Below are 25,644 nucleotides of genomic sequence, written 5' to 3'. Positions count from 1 at the left end.
CCAGCATCTATGAAGAATTTGTACCGCTTTTAATAGTATGGGCTGCTATTTGTTTATCTTTTTTAGCAAGCTAAACACATTAAATGAATAGAAGGGTATAATTTCTGGTCTTTGTTGCTTCTTTTAATGATGTTTCTCTATGAGACAGTAGACTTATGAATGGAATGAAATACCCTGATAGGGATCAGTGTGGACTAAAAGACATAGTAAGACCAAAAAGAGCTTTCTAGGCTGTCCTCCAGAGAACTCCACAGTACCTATTTTCAAGTTGAACATTAAAGAAATGTTTTTCATACATTACTACCTTGAGTATTTCAGAGCCATCCAACAGAATTCATACTCACGTAGTAATGAAAATTTGACATAAGAGAAACTAGGATCCATAAAATAACGATCATGCCTTCTCTCCAGGAAGAATGAGAATGGTATGACTCCTAAAGGCCAGCAAAATCTGGGGCCTTAATGGAGCTGTCTATGAGAAGAAAAGCAGGTGATAAACCTAGAAGACAGGACACATTCCAGAATATGAGCACAGCACCTCTTCCAGGTAAGGACAGTTCTGAGCACTGTCAACATGTGAACAAAGACCACATTTAAAATGTCAAACAAAAACCATGCTATATGGTCCACCAAGAACAGTTTATAGTGAAATTTATTGTTCTGCTTCCTAATACAATAAGCTACAAGGTACATACAGTATAAAACGATAACGGCCACAAAGCAAAGGTGATAAACATTCTGTGATGGTACAGTGGAGGTAACGTCTGTCTAATCCTTCCACTTTATCCCACAAACAGCAGCTAAAACTACTGGCCCTCCCCCTCCCTCCCCTCCAAAAATATTAAAAAGTAAACTGTGTCTCATTTAGGAGCAGCGGGATTCATTGGGGTTTTTTGAGGGCACTGCTTATCTGCCAATAACTCAAGAAAATTACTGAAACAAAGTAACAAAGAAAAACTGTGAAGGTGAGAGTGACATGACCCATGCAAGATGCTCATGACACCTTGGTTCACTTCTCCTCAGAGCAAATGGCCTGTAAAGAAAGGAAAAGTTTGTTACACCAAATAAAACAGTAATTAACATGGTCAGAGTTAAAACATAGCAAGCAAAATCTCAACTAGACAGGACCGGGCACACAGCTAAACTACTCTTAATGAAAACATAATCTTCCTGTTAATACGGTTTGGAGATTGATAGCTGACAATCCTTTTATTTTTAGATGCTGTACAGGAGGGTGCACACTGACATGGGCACAGCTGACACCTGTTACACAAGCCTCCAAATCACATAATCTTGTCTGGGAGAACTCTAACAATGACATCAACTGCAACCTCAACTCTTAATAAAACTGAAAAACCATCAAGGCTATAAACAAGCAGGAAGACCAGATACTTACCTTAAAGGCACAAAATTCTGTTTAACCTCTTTTTCATATATACTTGGTGCGGTTGAGGGCTCTCTCAGCAAGATGACCACTTTCATCTGTTATCTTCTCCCAATCTGTTTGTCCAACGACAAAACCAATGGCCCTTTTTCTGTCTGCATCTTTTTTTTCTTCTAGATCTGCCCACCGCACCTATGGAGAACATACTATCAGTCAAACAATCTCTTCAGAAATCCTGAGACAAGTGTAGGCTTTCCATTGCAGTAAGAGTACAAGAATTCTAATTTTTACTAATTTTCATTCAAACTGGCAAGTATTAATTTCTTTTCTGATGCTTAAAAGATGGAAACTACACCAGTTACATTATTTTCAATTGGACATCCCAGGTGTTCCATGGAGTAGAAGAAAGGTATAGGTGACTAGCCTTTTCCATTTCAATGCTGTAATTCTGAGAGCTGAAGTGTACTTACTACAATTATTTCTCTGTTCAAAGCAATGTTTTCTGCAGGAAGTATTATCAAAGATTAATTTAGTGTCTTTATTTTCTGTATGACCTGTCTTTCAATTGCACAATAGAAACATCTAGAAGATGACTATGAAACTCAGAAAGGCAGTGTTAAAGAGCAACTCAGCAATGAATGAGTGAATGAGGGACAATTTTCTACCTTCTGTGATACATTTCTATTTAAAACCTCTCCACTATTTCTTTACACTAAATAACTTCTAATGCATTTGTTATCTCCCATTTTTACAGCTGCAGCCATCTCCTCTGTGGCTCTTCATGGTCATGCAGATCACTTGTATCCATCCTGTTCAAACATATACAGCCACTTGCTCACGCACAAACCCAGACACCAATGGGAGGGAGTGCAACAGGGAGGAGGGAGTAAGAGAGGTGATGATGAAGTGCTACAGTCCAGAAACTCAGCTGAAACACACCATTGCAGGACAAGAAAAAACAGTAAGTATCAAGTGAAGGAGCTCTTCCTTGACATCCTAACTGATTAGTCCCATTCAGGCTAATTTGTTACTTGGGGACATAGCCTTATCACCAGTACCTCCCTATTCCACATTCTACCTGGATTTCCCCAGACATTCCTGCTGGTGAGCAATGTCTGTTTTCTTCCACCATCACTTCCGCTGCCAGTGCCTTAGTAACTCCACCTCTTTCACACATGCTGTCCAGTATTACCCATGTTTTCTATTTGACATGACAGAACAAAGCAAAGTCCAAACACTAACAGTTAACTCAAATTACTTTTAATGGTAAAAGCTGATCTATTTTGGAGACAAGAAAAAAAAAAAGAATTACCTCTTCCTACTACCTCTCTTTCATCTTCCTCTATGATTTTTGCCCTTTTTTTCCACAATGGTATTTGAGAATGTAGCATTTTGTGTTCAGAACAGAACATACAAAGTGAAGCCAACCACTTACACACTATCTCCCAAGTTTTATGCAACGTATATGAAGGAGATAACATCTGCAAGACTTAATTTGATATAAAATCTACATAGCTGATACTTTCCTCAGTTGAAGCTTTTTGTACATAATAACAGCATACTGTTTCACTGTCTACTTATTACAAAACCTAACAAAAAAATAGTTCAATAAAATCATCATCTTGTCTTGGAATGGCACTCTATATATCACACTATCTCATCACAAAACACAGCGTAAGAAAAGGACTTCAGGTTGCTCTGAAACAAAGTGCATCATCTCCCTCAAAGAAATGGGACCATGCCATGCCATCTTCATTATCTACAATTCCTCACTTTGTTATAATCAATCTGTTTACCTCTGGAAGACCCTACTCTCAAGAATATTCTCTTACATAAACTAAAAAAACAATAAAATGAAAAGTGAGTCAAGTGAAATTACCATATTCACAGACACTGAGTGACTTGATACAAACTTTTTTTCACAGAGACTGTTAAATGGTCATATACACACAGTAAGTCATTTGAAAATTTATTACCCTTTTCTTTCCAGGTTCAGAAGCACGTGTATCATAGTCATCTGGAAGCTGTAGATAATCTTCCATTCTGCTGGCAATTGCTTCCCAGTCACGTTTCCTTTTAGTGCCAGTCCGCAAACCATCCAGCTTGTCTGAGAACAAACACAGAGCCTCAGAGTTAAAGAAGAATTTTTTTCTCTTATTCACACAAACAAGACGAGAGTGGAAAAAATTTTCAAAAGAATGAACAGCAGAACTTGTATATCCAGCTTGTCTTGACAGGTGGAATGATGAGAGTTGAAATAAACTAAAGAAGACTCAACACCATTTTCAAGTTTTATTGATCTTTCATATTAACTGTGTGGCAGTAACAGTCTTTTTATCTGTATGAGGGGGAAAAGCTTGCTCTTCTGGATGTTCATACTATATGGAGTCTGTCCTTACAGGTACAATATAGCCAACAATAGCTAGGAACCACAGATCCACCTTTCTGTATTAGAACACACTACTAAAGCTGTAGCATTTTTCCCAATTTGGGGTTTAATACTGTGTCAAACATAGCATACACGCAGTATCAGGGAACAAGTGACGATCATATAATTAAATGCATCAAAGACCAGTTTTCAAGATTCTGTTTCTGCTAAACAAAAGCTCCTTGGAAATCCTGATCCTCCCCTTTCTTTTTCTCTCCCCATAAGGAAAACACACTCAAAAAATCCTCCAGGACTGGAAAAAAAAAAAAATATCTCAGAATCTTTTGTTTAATCATGCAAGAGGTCAGCCATGAATATTTGAGCAGTACATTTGTCCAAGTCATAATTTTCTTCTTTCTCTTATTGAACCAATAAGGCATGAGGAAAAACAATTCCATTCCTATGTTCTAAAATTTTGTTCCTCTTTGGACACTTATTTTCAGTGAAAAAACACCACCTTCCTGAAATTATGTGTCAAACTGCTTTCGGAAACGAGATGAAGTATTCATTGTAAGATTATGAACAAGAAAGCATGAAAATGAAAAACGGCCTTAGAAGTCAAAGGAAATCCTAGTGCTTCTGTTGATATATGCTACCATTTTATAAGCCAACAATTCAAGTATATGCAGAAGGAATACTACGCTTGGCAGTTATACATTGTAAACCATTTCCAGTGATGTCAGTGTTTCAGAAGTCACTGATATAATTCAATTCACCCACAAAGGGCTTCAGAAATAAACCAAATATAAGGCAGCATATTTTTTTTGGATAGCAGAAGACAATGTTCAAAGGTATGTATTTAAAGAAGCTCAGTTCAGAGATGAGATTTTTTGCTTAATATGGGAGAGAAAAGAGCAACAACGGAGATAATGTGAGGCAATGGTGATGCAGACATGCTAATACAATTTAAATGCCATAAACTAATGAAGTAATTTCTCCCTCATACAACTCTAAAATCTTTAAAGACTCCACCTTTGCCCTATTTCCCTGGAACAGATACAGAATTTCTTCTAAGAAAACATTTTAATCCCCTCTGCCATTTAAGAAAACTGTACAGAATATTTATATCTGTTACATTATATCTTGTTACACAATTCAGTTAAGGTTCTTCTTTTGCTCTAAATTAAATCTGCCAAATTTGAAGCTCAATCTCCACAGAAAGACGGCACTCCCTCTAGAAGACAAAATTGATTTATACAATATTCCTCTGTTACTCCAGCACATAATGTACTTGCACTATTCCTCAGTATTACTTTCAGATCAATCAGCATAGATCATTCATAGCATAACAGTTTCCAGAAAAAAGTAACAATGAGAAGGAGAGCAACAAATGCATTGAGGAGTATTCAGGAACATTAACTGAAAATTCAGGAACTCTGTCAGCAAGTATCTGTACACAGACATATTCCTGTTGGAAGGCAACATGCTATGATGCAAGCTCATCTCATTAACAGTGTGGAAGAAGAGAGTTCAGTCTCACTCCCTGCTGCACACAGACCGACTGAAAAAATCACCAAGAACGGTGTAACTCTCAAACATGAACAGAGGAGTCAGGAGATGTTCAGAGTATGAGGTTCCCCTCTGTTCCTTTTGTTACTGCTACACAGAATTTATCTCCTTGCATGTTTGAAGCTGGATTGCCTTTCCAGAGGGATCTGCTTCCATCCATACTATTGTGATTCAAGGTACATGTGCCATGTAGTAGAAACACTACAGAAATGTCAAAAGCCTGCCACAGAGCATTATTTCAGAATATGCTTTTCTGAAAATGAGACAAGGTGTCATTTTGTAACAATGGTGCTTGTGAATATTTGTGTCAGATGATTACTTAGTGTTAAACTTTCAAACGTCATTTTAGCATTTCCATTTAAAAACAACGAAGTAGCAGCATTTCTGAAAACTCGCAGAACTTAAAAACTCACCTTTAGAATTTTAATAATAAAGCATCTGAAAGTAACTGATTTAATTAGCTCCTTCAAAAACTAAATGTATCGATCAGCTAAATTTTTGCCCTTCTCATACAAAAGCCACAAAATTTTATGTAAAACGTTATGTGCATTCTAGAGCAAATTTTACAATGGTATCAAAACTTCAGCTATGCCAGACCTCATTTATTCTTTCCTGAAAGTTTGTATAACTTCCCACTAAGCCACATTTTGAAGCAGTATTGCGCTAAACACTTCAAATATAGTCGAATTTTAAAAATAGAAGTCCATTTCTGTAAATTTATATACAAGAACCCATGTGTGCTATGCACTGAGACAGACCAGCAATTAATCCTTAGAATAAAAATGTGGCTGTGTGCTCACAACACATAAGGAAATGATATACCACACACATACTCAGAAGAATGCATCACCCCTGCCAAAGTAAATTTGAAGTAAAGCAAGAGCTCTGGGGTGAATGGCAAGGTGATTGTCACAAGCCAGCCTTGCAGCTAAAGAATTCGAACTTTTCAGACCTTTTCTGAGGTTTATTACAAACAGCAAGATCTTATTGTGCTTTCCTGTAACATCATCTATTCAGAAAAAAAAAACAAAACACAACAACAAAACAAGACTTACAGTGTTGGTTTTGGATTCTGCACTTACATCACTTCTGCAAATGTGTGCCCTGTGGGACTAACGCAATAAACCTAATGGGCAGGCCAGTTCCCAGGAAGTAACTCAACTTTGGAATAACATATGCATACCACAGTTTACATGCCTTTCAGGAAATAATTTTAATTGGTCATCTACAACAACATCTTATTGTAAATTAAATATAATTCTTACTCACAGACTGCAAGTGCTTACAATGCATACCTTGAGCTGAAAGTTGTTTGCCCTTGCCCTTGTTTCAAAGAAACAGCATTTATTACATAGGAATGCTAGGCTTTTTCTAAATGTATGTTCTGTCAGAATTTATTTTAAATTTATATTTATAAATTTGCATTTTTATAAATATATATTTATAAAAATTAATCTAGAGGGTAGTTATAAAAGCAAAATCATGAATACAGATTTAACAGAAAGACCTCAGCGTCTCCATCTGTGTCTTGCAGCATGCTAACATCCAGTTTGTTAATGGAGTTTGATTGTTCAAGTTGCAACAGCCTTGCAAGTAACTTACTTTAGCATAAAACTGACTCTGCTGCTTGCTTCCCATTCTAGTTTATGTGGTAGCCATACAAAAATCCTGTATTTTATATTATGGAGTTTTCATATGGAAAGAAACACAACACAGTTCTTTGTTTCTATTTGTTAGCAGTATCTGAGGGTGAGAGAGGGAAATTTTGAAAGCTGTATGTAAATTTCTTCTGCAGTCACAGCCTCCACATTGCTAGAAACTACACATAAATACTTTCAGAACACACTGGACTCCTGTGATATTTGTAAAATGTGCAGGATGACTTAGGGTTCACTGTATGCAGCACAACACACCTGTTCCTAGAACTCAGTATTTAAAGAAGTCTGTGTTATTTGGAACACAACACAATGTATCAGCACATTCTTCAACAATGCAGTTTTCCAGTACTATGATTTCATATATAACTGGGGAAAAAAATAGTTATAAACTTAAGAAATAATCTTAAGATATTAAAACAATCAACTCCCATAACAAAACCGCAGAGCAATCCTGAATTAATTCTAACTTCCTATCTGTCTGATGTGTCAGAATCATTGAGTACAAGGCTCCTCCAGTGGTACTGTAGGTGCCACAATGTCAATATATTCCATAAAAATTTAAATGACTTAAAAGACAATGCAGCAGCAGAAGAGATGGTGCAGCTAAGTAGTTAACAGCAAAAGAAGAAAGGCTGACAAAAATTCTAATGTGATTTCTACGGTGCAGTTGTGATTTCGGTTATTGGAAAGTAATGATACAGAGGACTGTACCACACACAGAGAAACAAACCTCAAACAGTTAAGGTGTGCTGTGTCCCATTCAGATATTTGTTACGTCTCACAGACATGACAGAAAATAGCAGCTTTATGCAGATTGCACTGATAAAATCTTCACTTAGAACCATTACTGTTCAGGAAAAAAAACCCCAAACCAAACCAAACTGATTATAATGACTAGAAATCTCTTTCCACGTGTACACCTTCCACCACAGCTGTGGTACACACATTTCAGCCTGTAAGTTGCTTTTGACTGACAGAATCCTAATATTAGCACTTACGTTTAACACAACCAGCAGCACTAATTGGAACAAAAAGTGCAGCAAAAATAGTGCCCTTGTGCTCCTGGAAAGTCCATTTTGCATCCTACTAAGAAGATTTCTAGCACACTCCTGGAACTGAAAAGCATAATAAACTTTTTCAGCATCTGAGTTGTTGAAAAGATACACTGAGGCCTAATAATTCAGAATCAGTTTCAAAGCATGGCACTACTTTGTCCTCATACTTGTCAATTTTGGAGAGCGAGAAACATCTTCAACAGAGTTAGGTACTAGGCATGTCTCCAAGAAAGTAAGAAGTTACTGATGACATTTAAGCTTGAAAAAAAGGTATGCAGTATGAACAAGAATGCAATGCAATGTAAGTTGACTCTTTGCTTTTTGTAATACGGAAGAGATGAATAAAGAATAAAGAACAGAAATACTGCTTTTTTAAAATTTTAAGACAAACTACTTTCCTTGAACAGATGGAAGAACAATTAATGAGTATATAAAACAGCAATGGTTGTCGTAACTCCCTTGCTTCTGCCAGAAGACAAATTTCTGTATAGATGTGTTTGCAGTTTCAGACACATGTATGAGATCAACACATTTATTTGTCTTTGGTAAGGAGGCACAGTAAAAACGAAAATTCAGGTTTTGCAAATATCATCAGATACCAACTATAAGAAACAGGAAAAAAAAAAATACCCACCTAGCTTTGCCTCAGAAGTGTCCATCTCCCATTTGCTTTTCGGAATGTAACCCTAAATCATACACAGAGAGAAGCTCGGAGGATTAGAGAGACACATACATGCATATCACTTTTGAACTGGAAACAGCATTACAATGGGATCTTAAGGTATTTCTTTTTGTAAGGCACAATTCTTGTTATCAGATGAAGGAAACAAATTACTCAGTATTTCAGAACTTCTGCATCCACTTCCCATTCAGTGATTTTAGCAGCCCTTGCAAATCATTACAAGAGTGCTGCCCTCTGCAAACACAGAACTCCGGAATGAGTCTAACAGACAGCAATGGCACTGTGTGCACAGATACTATATTATCACAGGTGGCAAAGTTACTGCAACACAACTTATCTCACATAAAGAATATGCGGAGCTTTACAAATACAAATGAAAAAGTTACCACAGTCATAAATTTCCAAGAATATATTCCCAGATTTACTACACACAAGCTTCGCTTAATAATCATTTCGAAGGGGCATACTAAACTCTTGTCTGAGTGGCTAGTCCACACTAAACAAAATTTTTTTTTTGTTTAAATGAGAGTATCTACTGAATCACTAATATTTAAGTATTATTCTTAATTTAAAAAAACCCCTCTTAGTTCAATGATTTTTTTAAAACACTTTTTCCCTAGAAATAATGTCATCATGTGTTTTACATGTAATGATCTTTAGCCAGTTTGTTCCTTGTAAATTAGCATAATGATATTAAATTTAGGAGAAATGTATTTTAGGTATCTGCTTGTCATCTTTTCATTTTATACTCTTGGACAAGTAAATCCTTACTAAGCAACCCCTTATAACTCATTTCAGCTGTTCAGATTGGGTATAAAACTACTGATGTTTCTCTGCAATCACATGAAAAGCTCAATGTAGTGAAATGGAACCCCTGGGAGAATTTCATTATTTTAAGAATGATTTTTAATAGAGAGGGAAAAGAACTACTCTAGAAGATTTCAACAAGAACAATCCACAGATCAATTTTATTACACTAACTTCTTCCCTGCTCTATTTATATGTTGCCTCCACTGTGGTAAACATATATGTGTATTTGTTAATGCTAAAGGTTACTAAATTAGAGCGTACTGTTCAGAGAGCTACATTGCTTTTGATTATGTTCAGCATTGCTCTTCCAAAATCCTTGAAAGACCTTTTTTCTATCAAGCATATTAGCAGTGACTTGAGACTGTCAGATCTCTGTATTTTATTGTTTTTAATCAAGTCTGTAATTAATACAAACTAAAACAGTTTGTGCTGCAATATTGTAACAAATAAACTTTATGTATATATGTATGTTTATACTTCTAAACCAAGTTGCACATTAAAACTTGCTCAGAAAGTTTACACCACAACTAACAGCCTGTATTGAACAAAGGGATGTGTGATATAGTGATTAGAACACTAAGTTAAATGCATCAATAATTCATACCATCAAGCACAGAAAAGCAAGAATCGTCTGAATGCTACAAACAACCCTATGGGAGTTGATAATAGCAACAAAAGAGTGACTTTGATGGTGTGAAACGACCTATTGTGTGCTGAATCTGTACAATATCCCGGTCCTCAGATAGGATAAGAAAAGATTCAGGCTTCATCCTTTGGTACAAGACAGTAGGATATTTCAAGGATATCTGCCAGATGGCAGGAGCTTCAGACCTCTCTTTTTCCACAGGATTAAATGCAGCAAAATGAATTGAAGAACCCTTACCAACTGCTCTCAGGAAGGCAACAGATACCAAATACAGTGTACTGTTCCACCTTTCTGTCTGACATACCTCTCTGAGAGGTGACTGAATAGCAGACATTAGATACAACAGATAATTATTTGCTAGTTTTCATCTCCTGTGAATCTGAAAACATTCTTATATGTAGATTACTTTTAGTTATTAACAATTTGCATAGTTTTCACAACCAAGCTTTCTCCTTGTCTCAAAGAAAAAAACCTATTGTTACATGTACTGTACATTAGGACATTCCCCAGAGCCCATAAACACACACACATACACACACATTTATGCACAGATGTCTCAAAAGCTAAAGACAACTTTCTCTTCTAGATATAGCTCATTTCCAAGAAATGAGGCTAGCAGCCATATTCCTGTAAACATGGATGCATCTTTGAAATGTTCTAACCACACTTTATGTAGTTTCATACTCTGTGCCAAAGAATAATTTAGTAAAGAGAATAAATGAGTCATGCTGCAAAAAAACAGATGTTTATTAAGATCCACTCTTCCTAAGCTTTATTTTTAAATTCTGTATTTCAACTGCTTTCTAAACTGCCACTCCTGAGGAACAGTAAATTTCCATCAAGAAAAAGGACTTTGCTCATCTCAGACATTTTTGGTTACTTCCTGTTTATTGGAGTTTAACTGCTTGGTTGTGAGAACTGGGATTTGACACGTTCAAGTTATCAAGCACTGATCAGTTGCAGCTCCAACACATACCAAGAAGTTATATTAGGAAGCCTTCCGCAGACTTTTAAATACATACCTAAAAATGCCAGCCCCTCAGGGCAGTTCTCTGACCTTCATTTATCCAAGAGACCTAATCCCTCAACCTGGAAATACCTACTGACAAAGTCAGCAAATTTTGGCAGAGAAAGCATACTTCTTCATAACTGTTGTCATATACTGTGACAGTCAAGAAGAGTTCTTTAGACATGTGAAAGGAAATAAGCTAAATTACTCTTTACCCATTCTTCCCATCCCTCGGTGTAATTCCTAAATAATCTGGAAGACAGCACTATAGTGTACTGCAATTTATAAATGTCTGTAAGAGGCATGTCACCACGCTCCACTGATAATGCTGTTTGTGGCATATACTCACAGATTCTTAAAAAAACCCCAAACAGTTAGGAGTAACATGATTTAACATTAAAGTTCTCCTAGAAATGTTTAAGGAACAAATGACTAGAAAAGCACGTATTAGGATTGCACTGCTAAGAATGGCAATGGGTTGGCATTTATAAGGCTGAGATTCTCCCTCAGACACATTAACAAACATTTTGTTAGAGATGGCTGATGTGTCTCCTACCAGTTCACTTTCTTCCTCCTCTGCTGTATCCTTCTTGACTTCTTCTTTCTGGTCTTCAATATTTGCATCAAAATCCTCCATCTCCACCTGTTCCAAGTCACAAACACCAACTTAAAAGGCACTGCCTGACTTCTAAGTATTATCTTTTTAGTAGAGTAATTAGAAGACTCCAAGTTCAAAGAGAATAGGAAAGAAAGTATTCATTTTGGAAAGGATGATGATGCAATATATATGAATACTGGCTCCATTTTGGCTTCCCTCAGATGCAGGCTCCCTTCTAGCTAGAGTGACAAACTGTGTGGGAAAGTAGCAATCATTTATTCTCTTCCTTCAGGTGCATTCTTTGTGCTACCAGTATCTGTAACAGTATGATACTTCTCTTGTTTCCCACACACATTTCAAAACTTATAATCTCAGGAAAAGATCTTAGACTTGCCATATACACATCACTGGAATGGCACTCTCTGCACAGAACATCTCTATCAAGCCTTTATCTTTTATATATTTATGTATTACAGTGAAAAATAATAACCACAGTGATTAATATGATAAAGAAAATGGATGCTTTAAGACATACATCTAACCCTGCCCATCTAATGAAATACTTTCTGGGATTCACATCTCTAATGGGGATTCATGTGTATACTGTGGAATACTTAAAACTTTCCAAGAATATACAGTTCTTCATACCATTAGTAAAACCTTGATGCAGAGAGTAAATCCCAGCTCTGCCCTTCTCTTGAGTTTACATGAGAGCTGAGCTTTTTGCTGTCCTCTTAAAGACTCCTATTTTCTCATACAAAGAATTTGGAGATTCAAAAATAACCTGCTGACCTCCTGACAAACTGCAAACTCTCTGCCTACTTTAGCATTTCACCAGTTTCTACAGCCATGGCAAGAACTGTTCTGACTGCAACATACAGCTACGATTCATGATGACCATACAATTAACATACTAATTTATTCCCAGAGCTCCTGAAACATCTGCCAAAGAAAAATGCAACAATACAGAAAGCTGACACACCAAAGACGCATGCCACAGCAAACTGCAAATGGAATAAAAAGGTAGCATAGTTCTACAGCAAGTGTAATCTTCTGCTACATGTTATTTATGTCTTCATTCTCTGCTACAGGTTTGTGTTTTTCAAAGCAGTGACCGAGAGGAGATCAAATTTGTTTATTTATTTATTTTACCAAACTACTTCCTCAAATTATGATCCAATTAATCCAGCAACCTGAAGATGTGCTGAGTTTTATCTGAGAGAGAAGATTACCTCTTTAATCAGTACTCAACAGCTGCTAAGGAGGAAAATGGCTTCAATTCTTGCTCAAAGATGCCTAAGTCTGGGCTCCAAAAAGGTCATAAAAAGTAACATGTACCTTCATGTTTGCATAATTGATAAAAATAATGGAACACACTTGTCTGACACAGCAATTCTAGGTTTCTATGGTGCCAAGTATAACTGCCCTGTTGTGATCACACCTTTCCCTGCTTTGAATTTTCAGTATAGTCACATCTGCATAACTTGTAATTTTAACAAGCACAGAGATTCTCACCTCTTCAATAGCAGCATCCTGCAATAGAGAACGAATGTCCAGGCGCATCATGTGACGTGGTGCTGCCTCCCAGTGATCAGACATCTAACAAAAAACAAACAAAAATGAAGCACCTCTAAAAATATAACAGATTCAATGGAAAAATTGGCTTCTGATCACAAACAAGATGTATCTGTACTTAAGAAAAGTAATTTCAATCCAATGCAATAACTACCAGCTCTTCTTAGAGGAAAAGTGTAAGCATTATGTAGTCTAAAAGAGCTCTATCTCCAACAACAGCAGGCCTGAAAGCACAATGAAACCTATCATTAATCCTATGTAACTCCAGATGTATACAGTTACCCTGCTGATTTCTTTTAGCTTGCGTCCATGAATATTCCTCTTGGAACACGTCTGGTTATCTGCACTCATTTCAGCTAAATACACCTAGAAAGAGAAAGACAATATTGAATATTGTAAATCAGTTTTTAGAGCTCTTTTTCTACCTGGTGATACACTCTGCAGTTGTACATTCTAAGAAAGGTAAATTTATAACTGTAGACCACAGCATTTTTCCTGAATGTGGGCTGGACTTTGCATTCAAAAGTTTAGAAATACCAGCATACGGGTGCTAGCAAGTTCAAATGCTTTTTAGGCTCCATTACCTCAAAACCCTTGGTTTTTGCAGCACTCCAAAACTGTTCAAAGTGTCGCACTCTATCATTGATAGCATCAAGGATAATGAAGGGGAAGAAGCCATCATCCAAGGTCTTTTTGAAAGTTTTAAACATGCTGGTACGATAGGTCTCTTCCATATCAGCTTCATATTCATACTCCATCACCTTTATCAGGGACAAAAGCATTTAAAAAAGAGGAAACCTATTAAATTGCTAATGTTCAACTGCTGAATGTCATGACCATAAAGTACACTGGTATAAGAAAAACATCTTCCAGGCCAACTCTTAAGATTTTGCCCATTCTGCCTTAAGTTATATTGATTTGTTTTGTGAAACAGCCCACAGACCTCTGCACTTTTTCAAAGAGACAGACTGAAATTCTGATTGCCACTGTGTTGTTCCAGAAAGTCTTGTTACTTTGTCAAGATAAGCAACTGAATTAAAAGTACCTTCTTTTTCACTTTTTTCCCTGTATCTGGGTCTCTCTCTTCTTTTTCTACTTCAGTGATAAAATAGTCATCCAGGCTGAGCACTCTTGGTGCAGGTCCTCCACACTCTACTTCCTTATCCTGGGAAGAAAGCAAAAAGAAAACATATACTTTTGCTGTAAAAATTCCATTCTAAATACTTCTGGCAAGCAGCAGTTCCTTGTTCTACTGCAAACCAAGAAGAGACCAGTACACCTCACACTTGTTAATAGCTGATGGGATCCACAGGCCATATGAAGACATGGAACATGAAATAACAACAGGTTGAAATTCCAGACAAACAGAAAGAAAACAGCAGAGGAAGCACACATAAAAGACAAGCAGCACTACACAGCAAGTGGTTGTTTACATACCCTGATGAGTTTTGCTACATGTGTCTTTCCACTGCCAGGCAACCCTCTCATTATGATTACAATCTGAAACAAAGATTGTGTAAGACGGCAAGATACTGTACTACATTTAACAGAATCTCTTTTGCAAAAATTTTCTTTTATGTGCTCTGTGTTCATACTTCTGCATATCATCAGGCAAAGCCAGTATCATGCCTCACTGCCAACAACCAGGTTGTGAGGAACGGTAGTAGTTCCACAGAATAAGAGTGTATGATGTTAATAATCTCAGCAGCTTAAAGTGCATAAGATGCTGTAGATCTGGTTCGGGTAAAACTAACTGAAACTTGTCTAAATGTTTTATAGCCTGAATCTTGTTATGGTGCATTGTCAAATCCCTGCCTCTGTGTAAAGCCAAGTCTTTTTTCCAATACATCAAAAACCCAAGTGAAGATCTCAGAGGAGTCTAAAACACATTAACATTACCCACTAACAGGAATCTCATCTTAGCATTCCCAGGAAGTTTACATCTCCCGTGGACTCCTAATAGCTATGATACAACACTCTAGGCATTTGCAAAAGAATCAAGAGAATTTCCACAGCTTCCTCAAATATAGGCTTGTTCCCAACATATTACCATCACAAGCATTTTATCTGAATACAGATGTTGTAGAAACCAATTATTGCTTTCAGAACGCATACTTACCCTCTCCGGCCTGCTATCCCGTCCTGGTGGCTTCAAAATATCATCTACATTTTTAGATTCTGGCTTCCTTTCCACTCGTGGAGCAGGTGGTGGCTGACGGGGCATTGATGGAGCAGAAATAGGAATTCTTTCCTCGGGGTAATTTCTACGATCACCTTCAAATTCCAGTGTTTGGACAGAAGAATTTTCTTAGTTCAGTAAAACAAAAAAATTAAGATGTTCATACCTGGCTGAGCTGATTTAAACAAACCTTTATTATTTTAGGATAAATTCACAGATTTGTCCCCCAAATAATTCAAATTTCTAATCTTGAACCTATTGCAATCAAAGACATTTTTTAGTAGAGTATATAACTGTTCTGTTCCTGATCCCAGCACCACTCAGAAAACTACATGACACTGCACAAATAAATTTTCCTGAATTATATATTCTGAACAAAGAAATACTGCAAATTAATTTTCTCCCAATTAATCTTTACCTCTGTGAGTCCATATTTTTTTGTAATATTCTAGCTTCAGGATTGAAAAACTACCTCCAAACATGGAAGGCCCATGATCATAGGCTGGACGATCTGTCTTTCGTTCATATGGTGGTCTTTCAAAACCACCCCGCCTGGAGGAGGGATGGTCTTTCTTGTCACGGTAAGACTGAGTCCTTGAAGGTGTAGTAGGAATAACCCTGCCAAAAGAGTATTTTGCATATTTCTAGAATTTCTACTACAGATTCCAGATAGAAGTGAAAAATGGACAGCCTGATACTCAATACAGCCTGAATTGTATAGACTTCAATAGTGTCCAAAACCACGTACCTATCATCTCGGGGATGCCGCTCTTTTTCAAACCTCTCTCGTTCATAGTCCACAGAACCACGGTCTCTGTGCAATTCCCGGTCTCTCTTGAAATCCCGGTGGTCTGTGTTGGAATTACCTTGACGCTCAAAATAAGGCTCACGATCTCTTTCTCTGTTGTAACGACCAGGGTGATCTGAAAGAAGAAACCCATGGAAATTCAAATTAATAAAACATTCTCTGAATTTATTATTTTTTGAAGGAAAAGCAACAAACAAGAGTGCAAGAAAAGTACATAGAAACATACAATGTGAGGGCTAGAATGGACTTAAATCAGCCACTGAATATCTTTTCCAAACTGTAACATACAACCATGTCACAAAATCCTACTCAAAGCTAGCGAATTTTTAAAGTGGCTAGGTCATTGACTGCATTACTTCTCTTGACAATATGAACTGTTATTCTTATGGGCCTCTGAAGAAAATAAAGTGGTTCTAGCTTAAACAAGAGTTACTTAGTTTAAAATATGCTTTTAGTGCCTTACAACTTTTCTTGAGAGTTAACTAACTGCCTGAGAGCTAGCCAAGCACTCTCTACCTTTTTGAAATGTTTGCCTCTCCGGCAGAGGTTCCGGACGCAGGGTTACCCTCTCCCCATATGGAATCTGTTCCACTTTACTGGTGGTTATATCTGGTTAAAAATAATAAAAAAATAATTAAAGTGTTAAAATGGCCCTCTTCAATTTCTTTGTATCTGTCATGAAAAGCCATCCATCAATAGCATTAAAAGTGACTGGAATAACTTACCAAAATTTCTTTTGATGGATAATGCAAAAAACCCTATACATAAATACACAGCACCATGGTTTTGAAGGCCTGAAGAGTGTGTGTGTGTGTGTGTAAGTATCCATACTTCATGGGACTTCTGCCTTTTCAGATGAATTCAGGTAGCATGCATGGTCAGAAGATTATGAACATTAAAATGCTCCGAAAGTTTACAATAGTTCTATGAGCTATTGAATGTCAAGAATATTAACTGAAATTCTCACTTTAGATTCTTAACAGTGACAATTTTTCTAACAGCTTTTAGTAAAATATCTACTTAATGGAATCGATATGGCTTCAATTATGTTATGGCACCTTAGAGAAAAAAACGCTATTTAAACGACAATGCCCAATTTAAGAATTTCTTTATGATGTGATTTCACTCCTGTTAAAAACTAAGTATGAGGGAAATAAATTATATTTTAAAAACTACTGTTGAATTTCAGCTTTGATAAGCTCAATACTAAAAATCAGAGCTCTTCACTGTCTATGTGTTAAATGCCTGTTTGGGGTGTATGCTCTTCAGAACTAGGACTTTGTCCCCCTCTCTGTCTAGAGGGTACCTCACACCCATTAAGCAGTACATAAATAATGGAAACACCAGTCACATTCTGCTTTAAGTTACTAGGTCACACCTAAGAACTATAAAAATCCAAAGTACCATCTAGCCCAGTTATTTCCATACTCAGCTACAAAGGGATTAAGGAAAAGCATCAGTATCAATCTAAATGTAACACACTGATGTGATGACATCAGTTGGTGTTTATTAGAAGCAGTCATGGCTATACACCATTCAGTTCACATGAAGTAGCTCATTACCATAGCACTGAAGAAAACATTAAACTCAAGGCTGCAGGTTACAGATTCCTTAAAATGGCATTGTTTAACATTAGATAGCAATGTACACAGTCTACAGGTCAACTGCAGAACATCTACGTCATACTTTGTGTGGCACACTCCTTAAGAAAGAAGCTAGGAGAACTAATTAACTCTCCATTACAGATCAAACAAATATACTGTAATACCCACCTCGCCCGTGGCCATAATCCACAGTTTGCTGAATTACAGGTGCTTTAGGAACTGGTGGAATAACTGGAGGAAGGGACACTGGTACAGCTGATGGAACAGAGGTGTGAACAGCAGGTACTTTCACAGGCGAGGAGACGGGTGGAGGCATCATTGACTCCTGTTTACACAACTCGTACTCCATATTTGCTCCTTTATCCTCATTTGTGTCCCAGAGTCCGTGGAAAGAATCCTCATCCCAGCGTTCCTGTTCCACAGTAGAAGGTGATGGTTTTAAAGACTGACCATGACTTGGGGTTGTAGTTGTAGAAACTGGAGCATGTGGCCTTGTCATAGGTGTAGCAGGCCTTGTCAGTGGGGCACTTGGTCTCGTCACAGGGGTGGGCTGTCTGAACAACACGGGAGGCTTTATAATAACAGCAGGAGAAGGTTTAATAGCTTGGGCTTCTACTGATGCCTCTGAAGATAGCTGAGAAGAGACCTAGATGCAGAAAGCACTTTTAATGTAGATCTGTAAACTAACCTCTCTCATCCTCTGTAAGTCAGTAAGCACAATGGCAATCAAATCGTAAGCATTTTCTAGTACCTCCATCAAGGTGCTACAGGTAGGAGGGCAATATTTCAAGAACTGGTGGCTTGAATTAATTTGGTGTTTGTTCACTATGTGAAGGCTTAAATACTAGTTATTTTCTCCTTCAAAATAACCTTACCAATTTAGGTTCCAGTAGGCCTATCTCAGTTCAAAACTGTCTACGGCTTTATTCCCAGACTCCTGCTGTCTGCAAAGATTCCTGCTGTCTGTGAAGAGGCTGAAAAAGTCTGAAAGTAGGGCAGCTTGGTGAGGCACAAAATGATTGATAAGATCAGCTTCTTTTTGGAAGTCACAGGAAAAGTTCCCAGAGAGCAGAAACACCTGGAAACCCCCTTAATGAAATCAACATCAGATCAACATAAAAAATGGGGAGGTCTTGCCCAGTGAAAAACCAAAACAAACCCCTTCATGAACCAAACATCCCCATGGAACCCCATGTGCTGTGTCACAAGAGTCCTGACAGCATTACAGCAGATGCCAAGTTAGGCAGCCTCATTAGCAATGTGCAACAGAACTTGCAAAACGGTTGTAGATACAAAGCTGAACTTTGTAGTTATGGTTCAAAGTCACAGCAGAAATCTGAAGGCAGGAATCCCAAGAAAGACAAGAGTTGTTTGAATACTTCTAGGCAGATGGGTGAAGTAGTCTGAGATATAAAATATCGAAGTTGAGTAAAGTCATTTCCTAAAGGCATCAACATACCTGCAGTTCTTGGTAGCAAATCTGTTCCATTACTTTACTTTATAGACACTGTAAACAAGGAAGAGGTCACCTAGGTAAAAAGAAAACTTGCACTGCCTCATTCACTGCATAACACTCTGGAGGGAGAGACAAACAAAGCTTGGTCCAGCTGAATGTCAGACCCAGAGGTTATTATGGCTAAATTAATTGGTACCAATAATGCCAGGGTTAAGATGCGATGAAGAATAAAGACTGTGCATTGACTTGGGTACCTTCTCCAACATATATTTAACAAAATTGTTTATCCATTCTAGGATTTATAAGCCTGAATTAACATGACTGCAGGAGTTCAGGTGGTTTCTGACCCAGTACGAATTATCAAAAAAACAAATATAAGCAGCTGAGAAGAGTTCCCAGACCCAACCAGGAGACAAGCAGCAGAGGAATAGCTTGCATCACAACAGGAGATGAAGTCATGGAGGTACACCAATGTAAGCTTCCATGCACTTATAATGAGAATTTCCAATGAAGACAGCAAACAAAGCTAATGCCCAATGTACATTGAAATCTCTCAAGTTTTTGATGGACATATCCTCAAGTTTCTCTGACTTCAAAGAGGAGAGAGCTCTTAAAGTAGGAAAAGCACAGCAAGATGTCAGAACCTAGGCAAGGAAGAGGAGGGTCTTCTCATAAGCCTTATGTCCCTGTTTTGGAAGAGCTCACCTCTTCTGGCACATCATTCCACAGCAATCTATGCTGCTGAACCTCATGCGCTACTGTCCCCAGCAGGTCATGCTCAAAAGACATGGTGGACTGAATGAGTAGAAAAGGCTCTGGAAATTCTAAAGAAACTAAGAAGTTGCTTTGCCTCAACAGAAGATTAATGAGGTTGTAAGGGTTGCTGGGGAGGCATTCCACAGAGAAGTTTGACTATCAGAGTGTAGAACTGATCTGACATACACACCAGTTGTAATCACTATCAGCATGTTATTAAGTTAACACAAGATGAATTTACCTGAAAGGTACCCGGCCTTGTGCTTGTGTTCTGTGATCTTGGAGAGTCCTGTGTGGAAATGTCAGCTTTAAACTCTTTCAGCTTCTGTAGCTGTTCTTTTTGCTCTCTGTACATGAATCACAAGAAAGTGTTATCAGTTTGTAGCTTAATTGAAAAATTAAAGAAATCGACTCACAGTGAAAACCACGTATACACTAGCATCAGGGGGCAAGTCCAAAGAAAGAAAGGTCAGAGCAGGCTTTACATTGTCAATGCTGTGATTCATAAATCCCTGTTTCACATCCACCTAACCATGGAGGTATTTAGTGTATTACCTGCTTTCTTTTTTGATCACAAATATCCTGAGACATGCACTTACGCTTTTGTGCTTGGTCGAACCACTCCACTTTGACAGTAAAGAGCAAAGCTGGATTTTTAGCTTCTGCCAACAAGAAGCCCACTGGAGATGCATGCATAAGCACTCTCAGTGACTTGCTCTGGTTCACACACTAAGAGGACTGAGACCAAAGCACAACAGAGATTCCAATATTTAAAATCAAATGGTGATTTTAACTTTTGTGTCCTTATTTTATATATGAAAATGCTATTTAATATACAACCAATACATAGTCTATGGAGCAGAGACAAGGACTAGCAGTGAATACTACAACCACTGGATTACAATGTTCTATTCAATTTCCTTTCAGTTTTTGTTAGCATTTTTTAATCTATTTTTTTTAATTGCTAGTAACTCTTTGTTCATATTAATCATGTGTATTAAAATAGTTTCCAAAGAACAACTAAGAATGGGATCCCTTTGTACTAGGCGCAGAGACTATCCTGACTAGCAATGCATCTGTTCAGTGTCCAGCACAAGCGGAACTTGGCTCACAGAAAGGGATCCCAAGTGCTGTATTAGTACAAACAGTAAACAGAGCAACTGCTAGCACTTATTCTTCCTTACACCTGACTTAGAAAAAAAATACACCAGATGACAAATGCTGAACAGCATGCAGCTCAGCATATGCAGTTTCATAAACAATAAAAGCAAAGCCAGATTAAGGCTTTACCTTTGGAGATGAAAGCAGGCATGTACCACTTTACTCTTATAACTCCTGGCTCAAAAAAATAAAATGAAATCATAAGCAGTCTCCTTAAATTTGTTCCTACTGTTAAGACTGAGATCACCTCCTTAGAAGAACCTGATGAGAAGTACCAGTATAACTAATTTTAAGACTACCCTCATATTCAATTAAAAACCAGTATCATGCAGTATCTTGTTTTTATTTCCCCTTTTAACTGGCTTAGAAAGATGTATACATATCTATTTTCTTAGATAACACAATTTAGTTCCTATGTTCAAATATTTCAGCCCTAATAAATTATTGACTTAGGTAGTGATTCTCAAACTATGGTCTTTATAGCTTAAGTCCAGTGGCTTGCAGCTACACATTAAACAGCAAAACTATGCCTGTTGCTCCAAACTTTTGGCAAATACTGCTTTATAACACAGTTACTTGTTGAATTAATCTAATTGTAGTGAAAGATTAAATTATTCAGAATAAAAGTTCTCCCTTCTTTAAAATTATTTTTCTTGCATTTTGGTGTGCAACTATGGCCTTTCATATTGGACAGATGCTTAGTAATCTTACGAGTCTGAAAATAAAATGGCTTCAAGAAAAGCACAAAACATCTCTGTACCTTTCAACGTGGTTTGATGTAAATGTAATAATGATAACCAAACATTCGTTTTAATTGCCTGTTATTTTAGAATATATTGTTTATGAAATTAAACCCCTGTCTACTAGGTACCAATCCTTAGCTATTGCTCCAAAACTCATGGATAGGATGAACCACATGAACCTCTAAGATGTCTCCTCTTTTCTCTGCAATCTCCTCTGAAAGATCTCATTCACTGAAAATAGCCAAAAAAACTAATCTGTTTTGGTTTGGGGTTTTCTAATATATTTAATGCACCTAAACCCATGCACCAGATCACAAAGATAGCATTTAGATAGGTGGTATGTGCTCCATTTGTTCTAGTATTACTAAATTATTAAGGATGCTTCTGATGTTTTGGGTGGATATTCTATTACTTATTTTTAAATAAATACCTATTAAAGCCTGAGGAACTCTAGTAGCTGTTCTGAAATGTGGTCTTGGTGAACTTGTACATTCATATCCTTCTGACTGTTATGGTGACCCTCAGAACTATGATCAACCAAATCTGACAAAATTATTCACTGATGATGCTGGACTTCAAATGAGGGAGCATAAGAAAAAGCCCACATATGCTTTAATTAAAAAGTAAACAGTATCCAAAAATTAAATAGCTCCCATTGTGTGAATTAAGAACCACATTAATGTATATCTTGACAGGTAAGTATTAAAAAGCAATTATCAACGAGCTCATTTGAGGATAACAAAAAGATTGGTCAGGTGATATGGACAGATCTCTTCCTGGAAAGTAACAAACAGGGAATGCCACATTCATGGTGAAAGGGACAACAATCTATTTAAGAAAAAAGCTGTGATGGAGGTACTTCAGATAACTTGTTTCACATGAGCTCCTACTATCATGCTGTGGTGAAAAGAAATGAAGCCATTACTGCATAAATCAAGGAATGAATTAGGAAAGGAGCACCATCTCCACAGAATGGGATTCCTAGCTAATGTGACAGAACCCAGCAACTCACCGAAGCATTTTGAGCTCCTGGGCAGCCTTCAAAATTATCTCATGCTGTCTTTGGCTAAGGACCATCACTCCTCCCAAGGACTGGTCAGAGTCCAGGTTTGAATCTGCTCCCAGCATATCAGAGGAATGTGAAGGTGGAGGAAGGGATGAATCTGACTGATCATCCAAGGACCGCAGTCTGTCTCCATCATCTGGATACCACCTATCTGACAACCGTTCCCTCTCCCAGTCAGTCCTTTCAGGAAGGTAGTCTTGCTTCTCCCGCCATGTGTCATATCTCTCTGGATACTCTCGAATCCTCAGCTCCCCTCTGTCTCTGAGGTCTCTGTCATAATGATCTCTGTTCCTATCCTCCCTCCACCTATCTTCACGGTATCTGTCCAGAGGTGGAAGAGGTGGTAATGGTGGTAGAGGGGGGATATCCAGTTCACGATTCCCCATTTCTCTATCATCCATAGGTCTCATGTCCCAGTCTCTATCCCAATCTCTGTCTAAATCTTGATCATAAATATCTGAGGATCTCCCAGTCCTATCTAAATCTCTTTCTAGTTCCCTCTCTCTTGGTCTTTTCCAGTCATCCCACCATGAATCTCGTCTGTCATGATCAGATGATAAAGGAGGTAGTGGTGGTAGGGGAGATAATGGAGGCAATGAATGGTGGGATTGCAACCTGTCATCTCTGTCATATACATCTACAGAATCATCCTGATAATCAGAGTTGTGATCTCTCCAGTATCGTTCTCTTTCCCAGTCATCTAATCGCTCATGCTCCAAAGAAGGGTCATCTTGACTATCTAAAGGAAATTCCTCCTGCATTCTATCGTCTTCATGACCCCAAGAACCCCTGAGTGTCTCATCTCGATGGTATGGAGGCAATTTGTCAGGATCATCTCCCAGGTGAATGGGTTTATCTATACCACCTGTTTCAGATCTTCCTGCTTCCCCCTCCCGGCTACCTGGTCTCCTGATGGGACCCCTCTCCCGGCTACCCGCCCGCCTGACAGGGACCCTCTCCCGGCTACCCGCCCGCCTGACAGGGACCCTCTCCCGGCTACCCGCCCGCCTGACAGGGACCCTCTCCCGGCTACCCGCCCGCCGCATGGGCTCCCTCTCCCGGCTACCCGCCCGCCGCATGGGCTCCCTCTCCCGGCTACCCGCCCGCCTGACCGGGCCTCTCTCCCGGCTACCTGCTCGTCCCCTGTCCCGGCTGCCTGTCCGCCCAGCTAGCTCTCTGTCTCGACTAGAGAATACTCTCTCACGGCTATCTGACCGCCCACCCAGTCCCCTCTCTCGGCTGCCAGACCGTCCATCTGGCATCCTCTCCCTGCTCCCTGACCGCCTATCTGGCATCCTTTCCCTGCTGCCTGCTCTCCTGAACATCCCCCTCCCACGGATGGATGCCTGCCTAGCCTGCCCTCTGCCTCTGTATACATATCCTCTGCCACGGCCATCATCCATCCTGCCCATTCCCCAACCACCATCCATCCTTCCCATCCCCCGGCCACCATCCATCCTTCCCATCCCCCGGCCACGGCCCATTCCCCAGCCACGGCCATCCCCCTGCCCTCTGCCACGGCCATCATTCAGTCTGCCCTGGCCCCTTCCTCTGCCTATTGGCCCCTTCCCTCTATCTTCATGCATAAATGGCCCTTTCCCTCTGCCTTCTGATCCAGGTAGGCCCTGGGTGCTATCTGAAGCAATCAACTGGCCATCCGGCGAATCCAAATCCTGATTTCCTGTTACAGGGGTTACTGCACCTCCTGCTCTTGCAATACCTGACTGCAAAGCTACAGGGTTACTAGAAAGGGACGTGGATTTCTGGTTCTGAATGGGTGGTGTAGGTGCATTGGACTCTTCTACTTGCTGGTTAGGATCATGTGAACTCCATGTCCACTTTTTAGGAGGGTCTGGAATAGTTTCTTTGACTTCAGGTTTGGATGGTTCCTGCTGAGTATTTGCCAGGTCCTCATTTAGCTCAACAGGACCTGCACTCTGTGCATCAGGAGTAGACTGTGTTCTGCTTGCAGTCTGCTGATTGCCAGCTATGTCTGTAAAAGGTTCTTTATTTTCTGACTGTGAGTCTGTCTGTGACTGCTGCTGCTGTCCCAAATGAGGCCTGGGCCCCCTCCACCGTGGACCACTAGGTCGGGAACCATGTCCATGTGACGCATTTGTGGAAGTATAAAATTGTCCTGCTGGTCCTCGTGGGATGGTCCCCCATCTACTTGAAGACTGTCCATCTGTATTCTGTCGGTCAAAACGTGACCTGTATCCTTCTGAGCGCTGGGAGTCAAAACGAGGTCCTCTCTGCCTTGAGCCTTCAAATCTGTCATATCCTCTTCCTCGAGGTCCATCAAATCTGTTGATGACAATGACAATTTTATTCAAATGAACACGTCAAATTAAAATCCTGTATAAGAGTTTCATTCTGCGCCCGCTCCCAACTTCTAATGATGAATTCTAGTGTGCCTTAGGATCAAACCCTACTGAACCAGTGAGGAAGCAGAGACATATTCTTCAATTCAATATTGTCCACTGAAGACCAGTTTAAGCAGATTATGTAACCCTAAAC

At 38.8% G+C, this 25,644-nt stretch overlaps 1 protein-coding gene across 6 annotated transcripts in view; it reads right to left on the bottom strand.

Moving 5' to 3' along the window:
- Window positions 1–357: 357 nt before the first annotated feature.
- YLPM1 (YLP motif containing 1) overlaps window positions 358–25,644 on the bottom strand; it is a 39,101-nt gene continuing 13,814 nt past the window's right edge. Inside the window, exons 5-22 of one of the 6 annotated variants that reach the window (XM_074909970.1) lie at window positions 24,202–25,431; window positions 23,074–24,102; window positions 20,410–20,504; window positions 18,114–18,548; window positions 16,858–16,950; window positions 16,282–16,456; window positions 16,006–16,127; window positions 15,474–15,628; window positions 14,792–14,854; window positions 14,400–14,519; window positions 13,939–14,115; window positions 13,637–13,720; window positions 13,295–13,378; window positions 11,738–11,824; window positions 8,669–8,720; window positions 3,361–3,491; window positions 1,397–1,576; window positions 358–1,033 (exon numbers count right to left, since the gene is read on the bottom strand). In XM_074909970.1, the coding sequence (XP_074766071.1) occupies window positions 1,430–1,576; window positions 3,361–3,491; window positions 8,669–8,720; window positions 11,738–11,824; window positions 13,295–13,378; window positions 13,637–13,720; window positions 13,939–14,115; window positions 14,400–14,519; window positions 14,792–14,854; window positions 15,474–15,628; window positions 16,006–16,127; window positions 16,282–16,456; window positions 16,858–16,950; window positions 18,114–18,548; window positions 20,410–20,504; window positions 23,074–24,102; window positions 24,202–25,431 (4,279 nt within the window). In that variant the 3' untranslated portion in view covers window positions 358–1,033; window positions 1,397–1,429. Of the gene's footprint in view, window positions 1,034–1,396; window positions 1,577–3,360; window positions 3,492–8,668; window positions 8,721–11,737; window positions 11,825–13,294; window positions 13,379–13,636; window positions 13,721–13,938; window positions 14,116–14,399; window positions 14,520–14,791; window positions 14,855–15,473; window positions 15,662–16,005; window positions 16,152–16,281; window positions 16,457–16,857; window positions 16,951–18,113; window positions 18,592–20,398; window positions 20,505–23,073; window positions 25,432–25,644 lie in introns of all 6 variants that reach the window. The other 5 variants (XM_074909965.1, XM_074909964.1, XM_074909966.1 and 2 more) reach the window with 5 other exon arrangements.

Source organism: Athene noctua, chromosome 6, assembly GCF_965140245.1.
Source record: "Athene noctua chromosome 6, bAthNoc1.hap1.1, whole genome shotgun sequence".
In the NCBI taxonomy this organism is placed as follows: Eukaryota; Metazoa; Chordata; class Aves; order Strigiformes; family Strigidae; genus Athene; species Athene noctua.
This window is presented reverse-complemented; position numbering and strand designations above follow the sequence as displayed.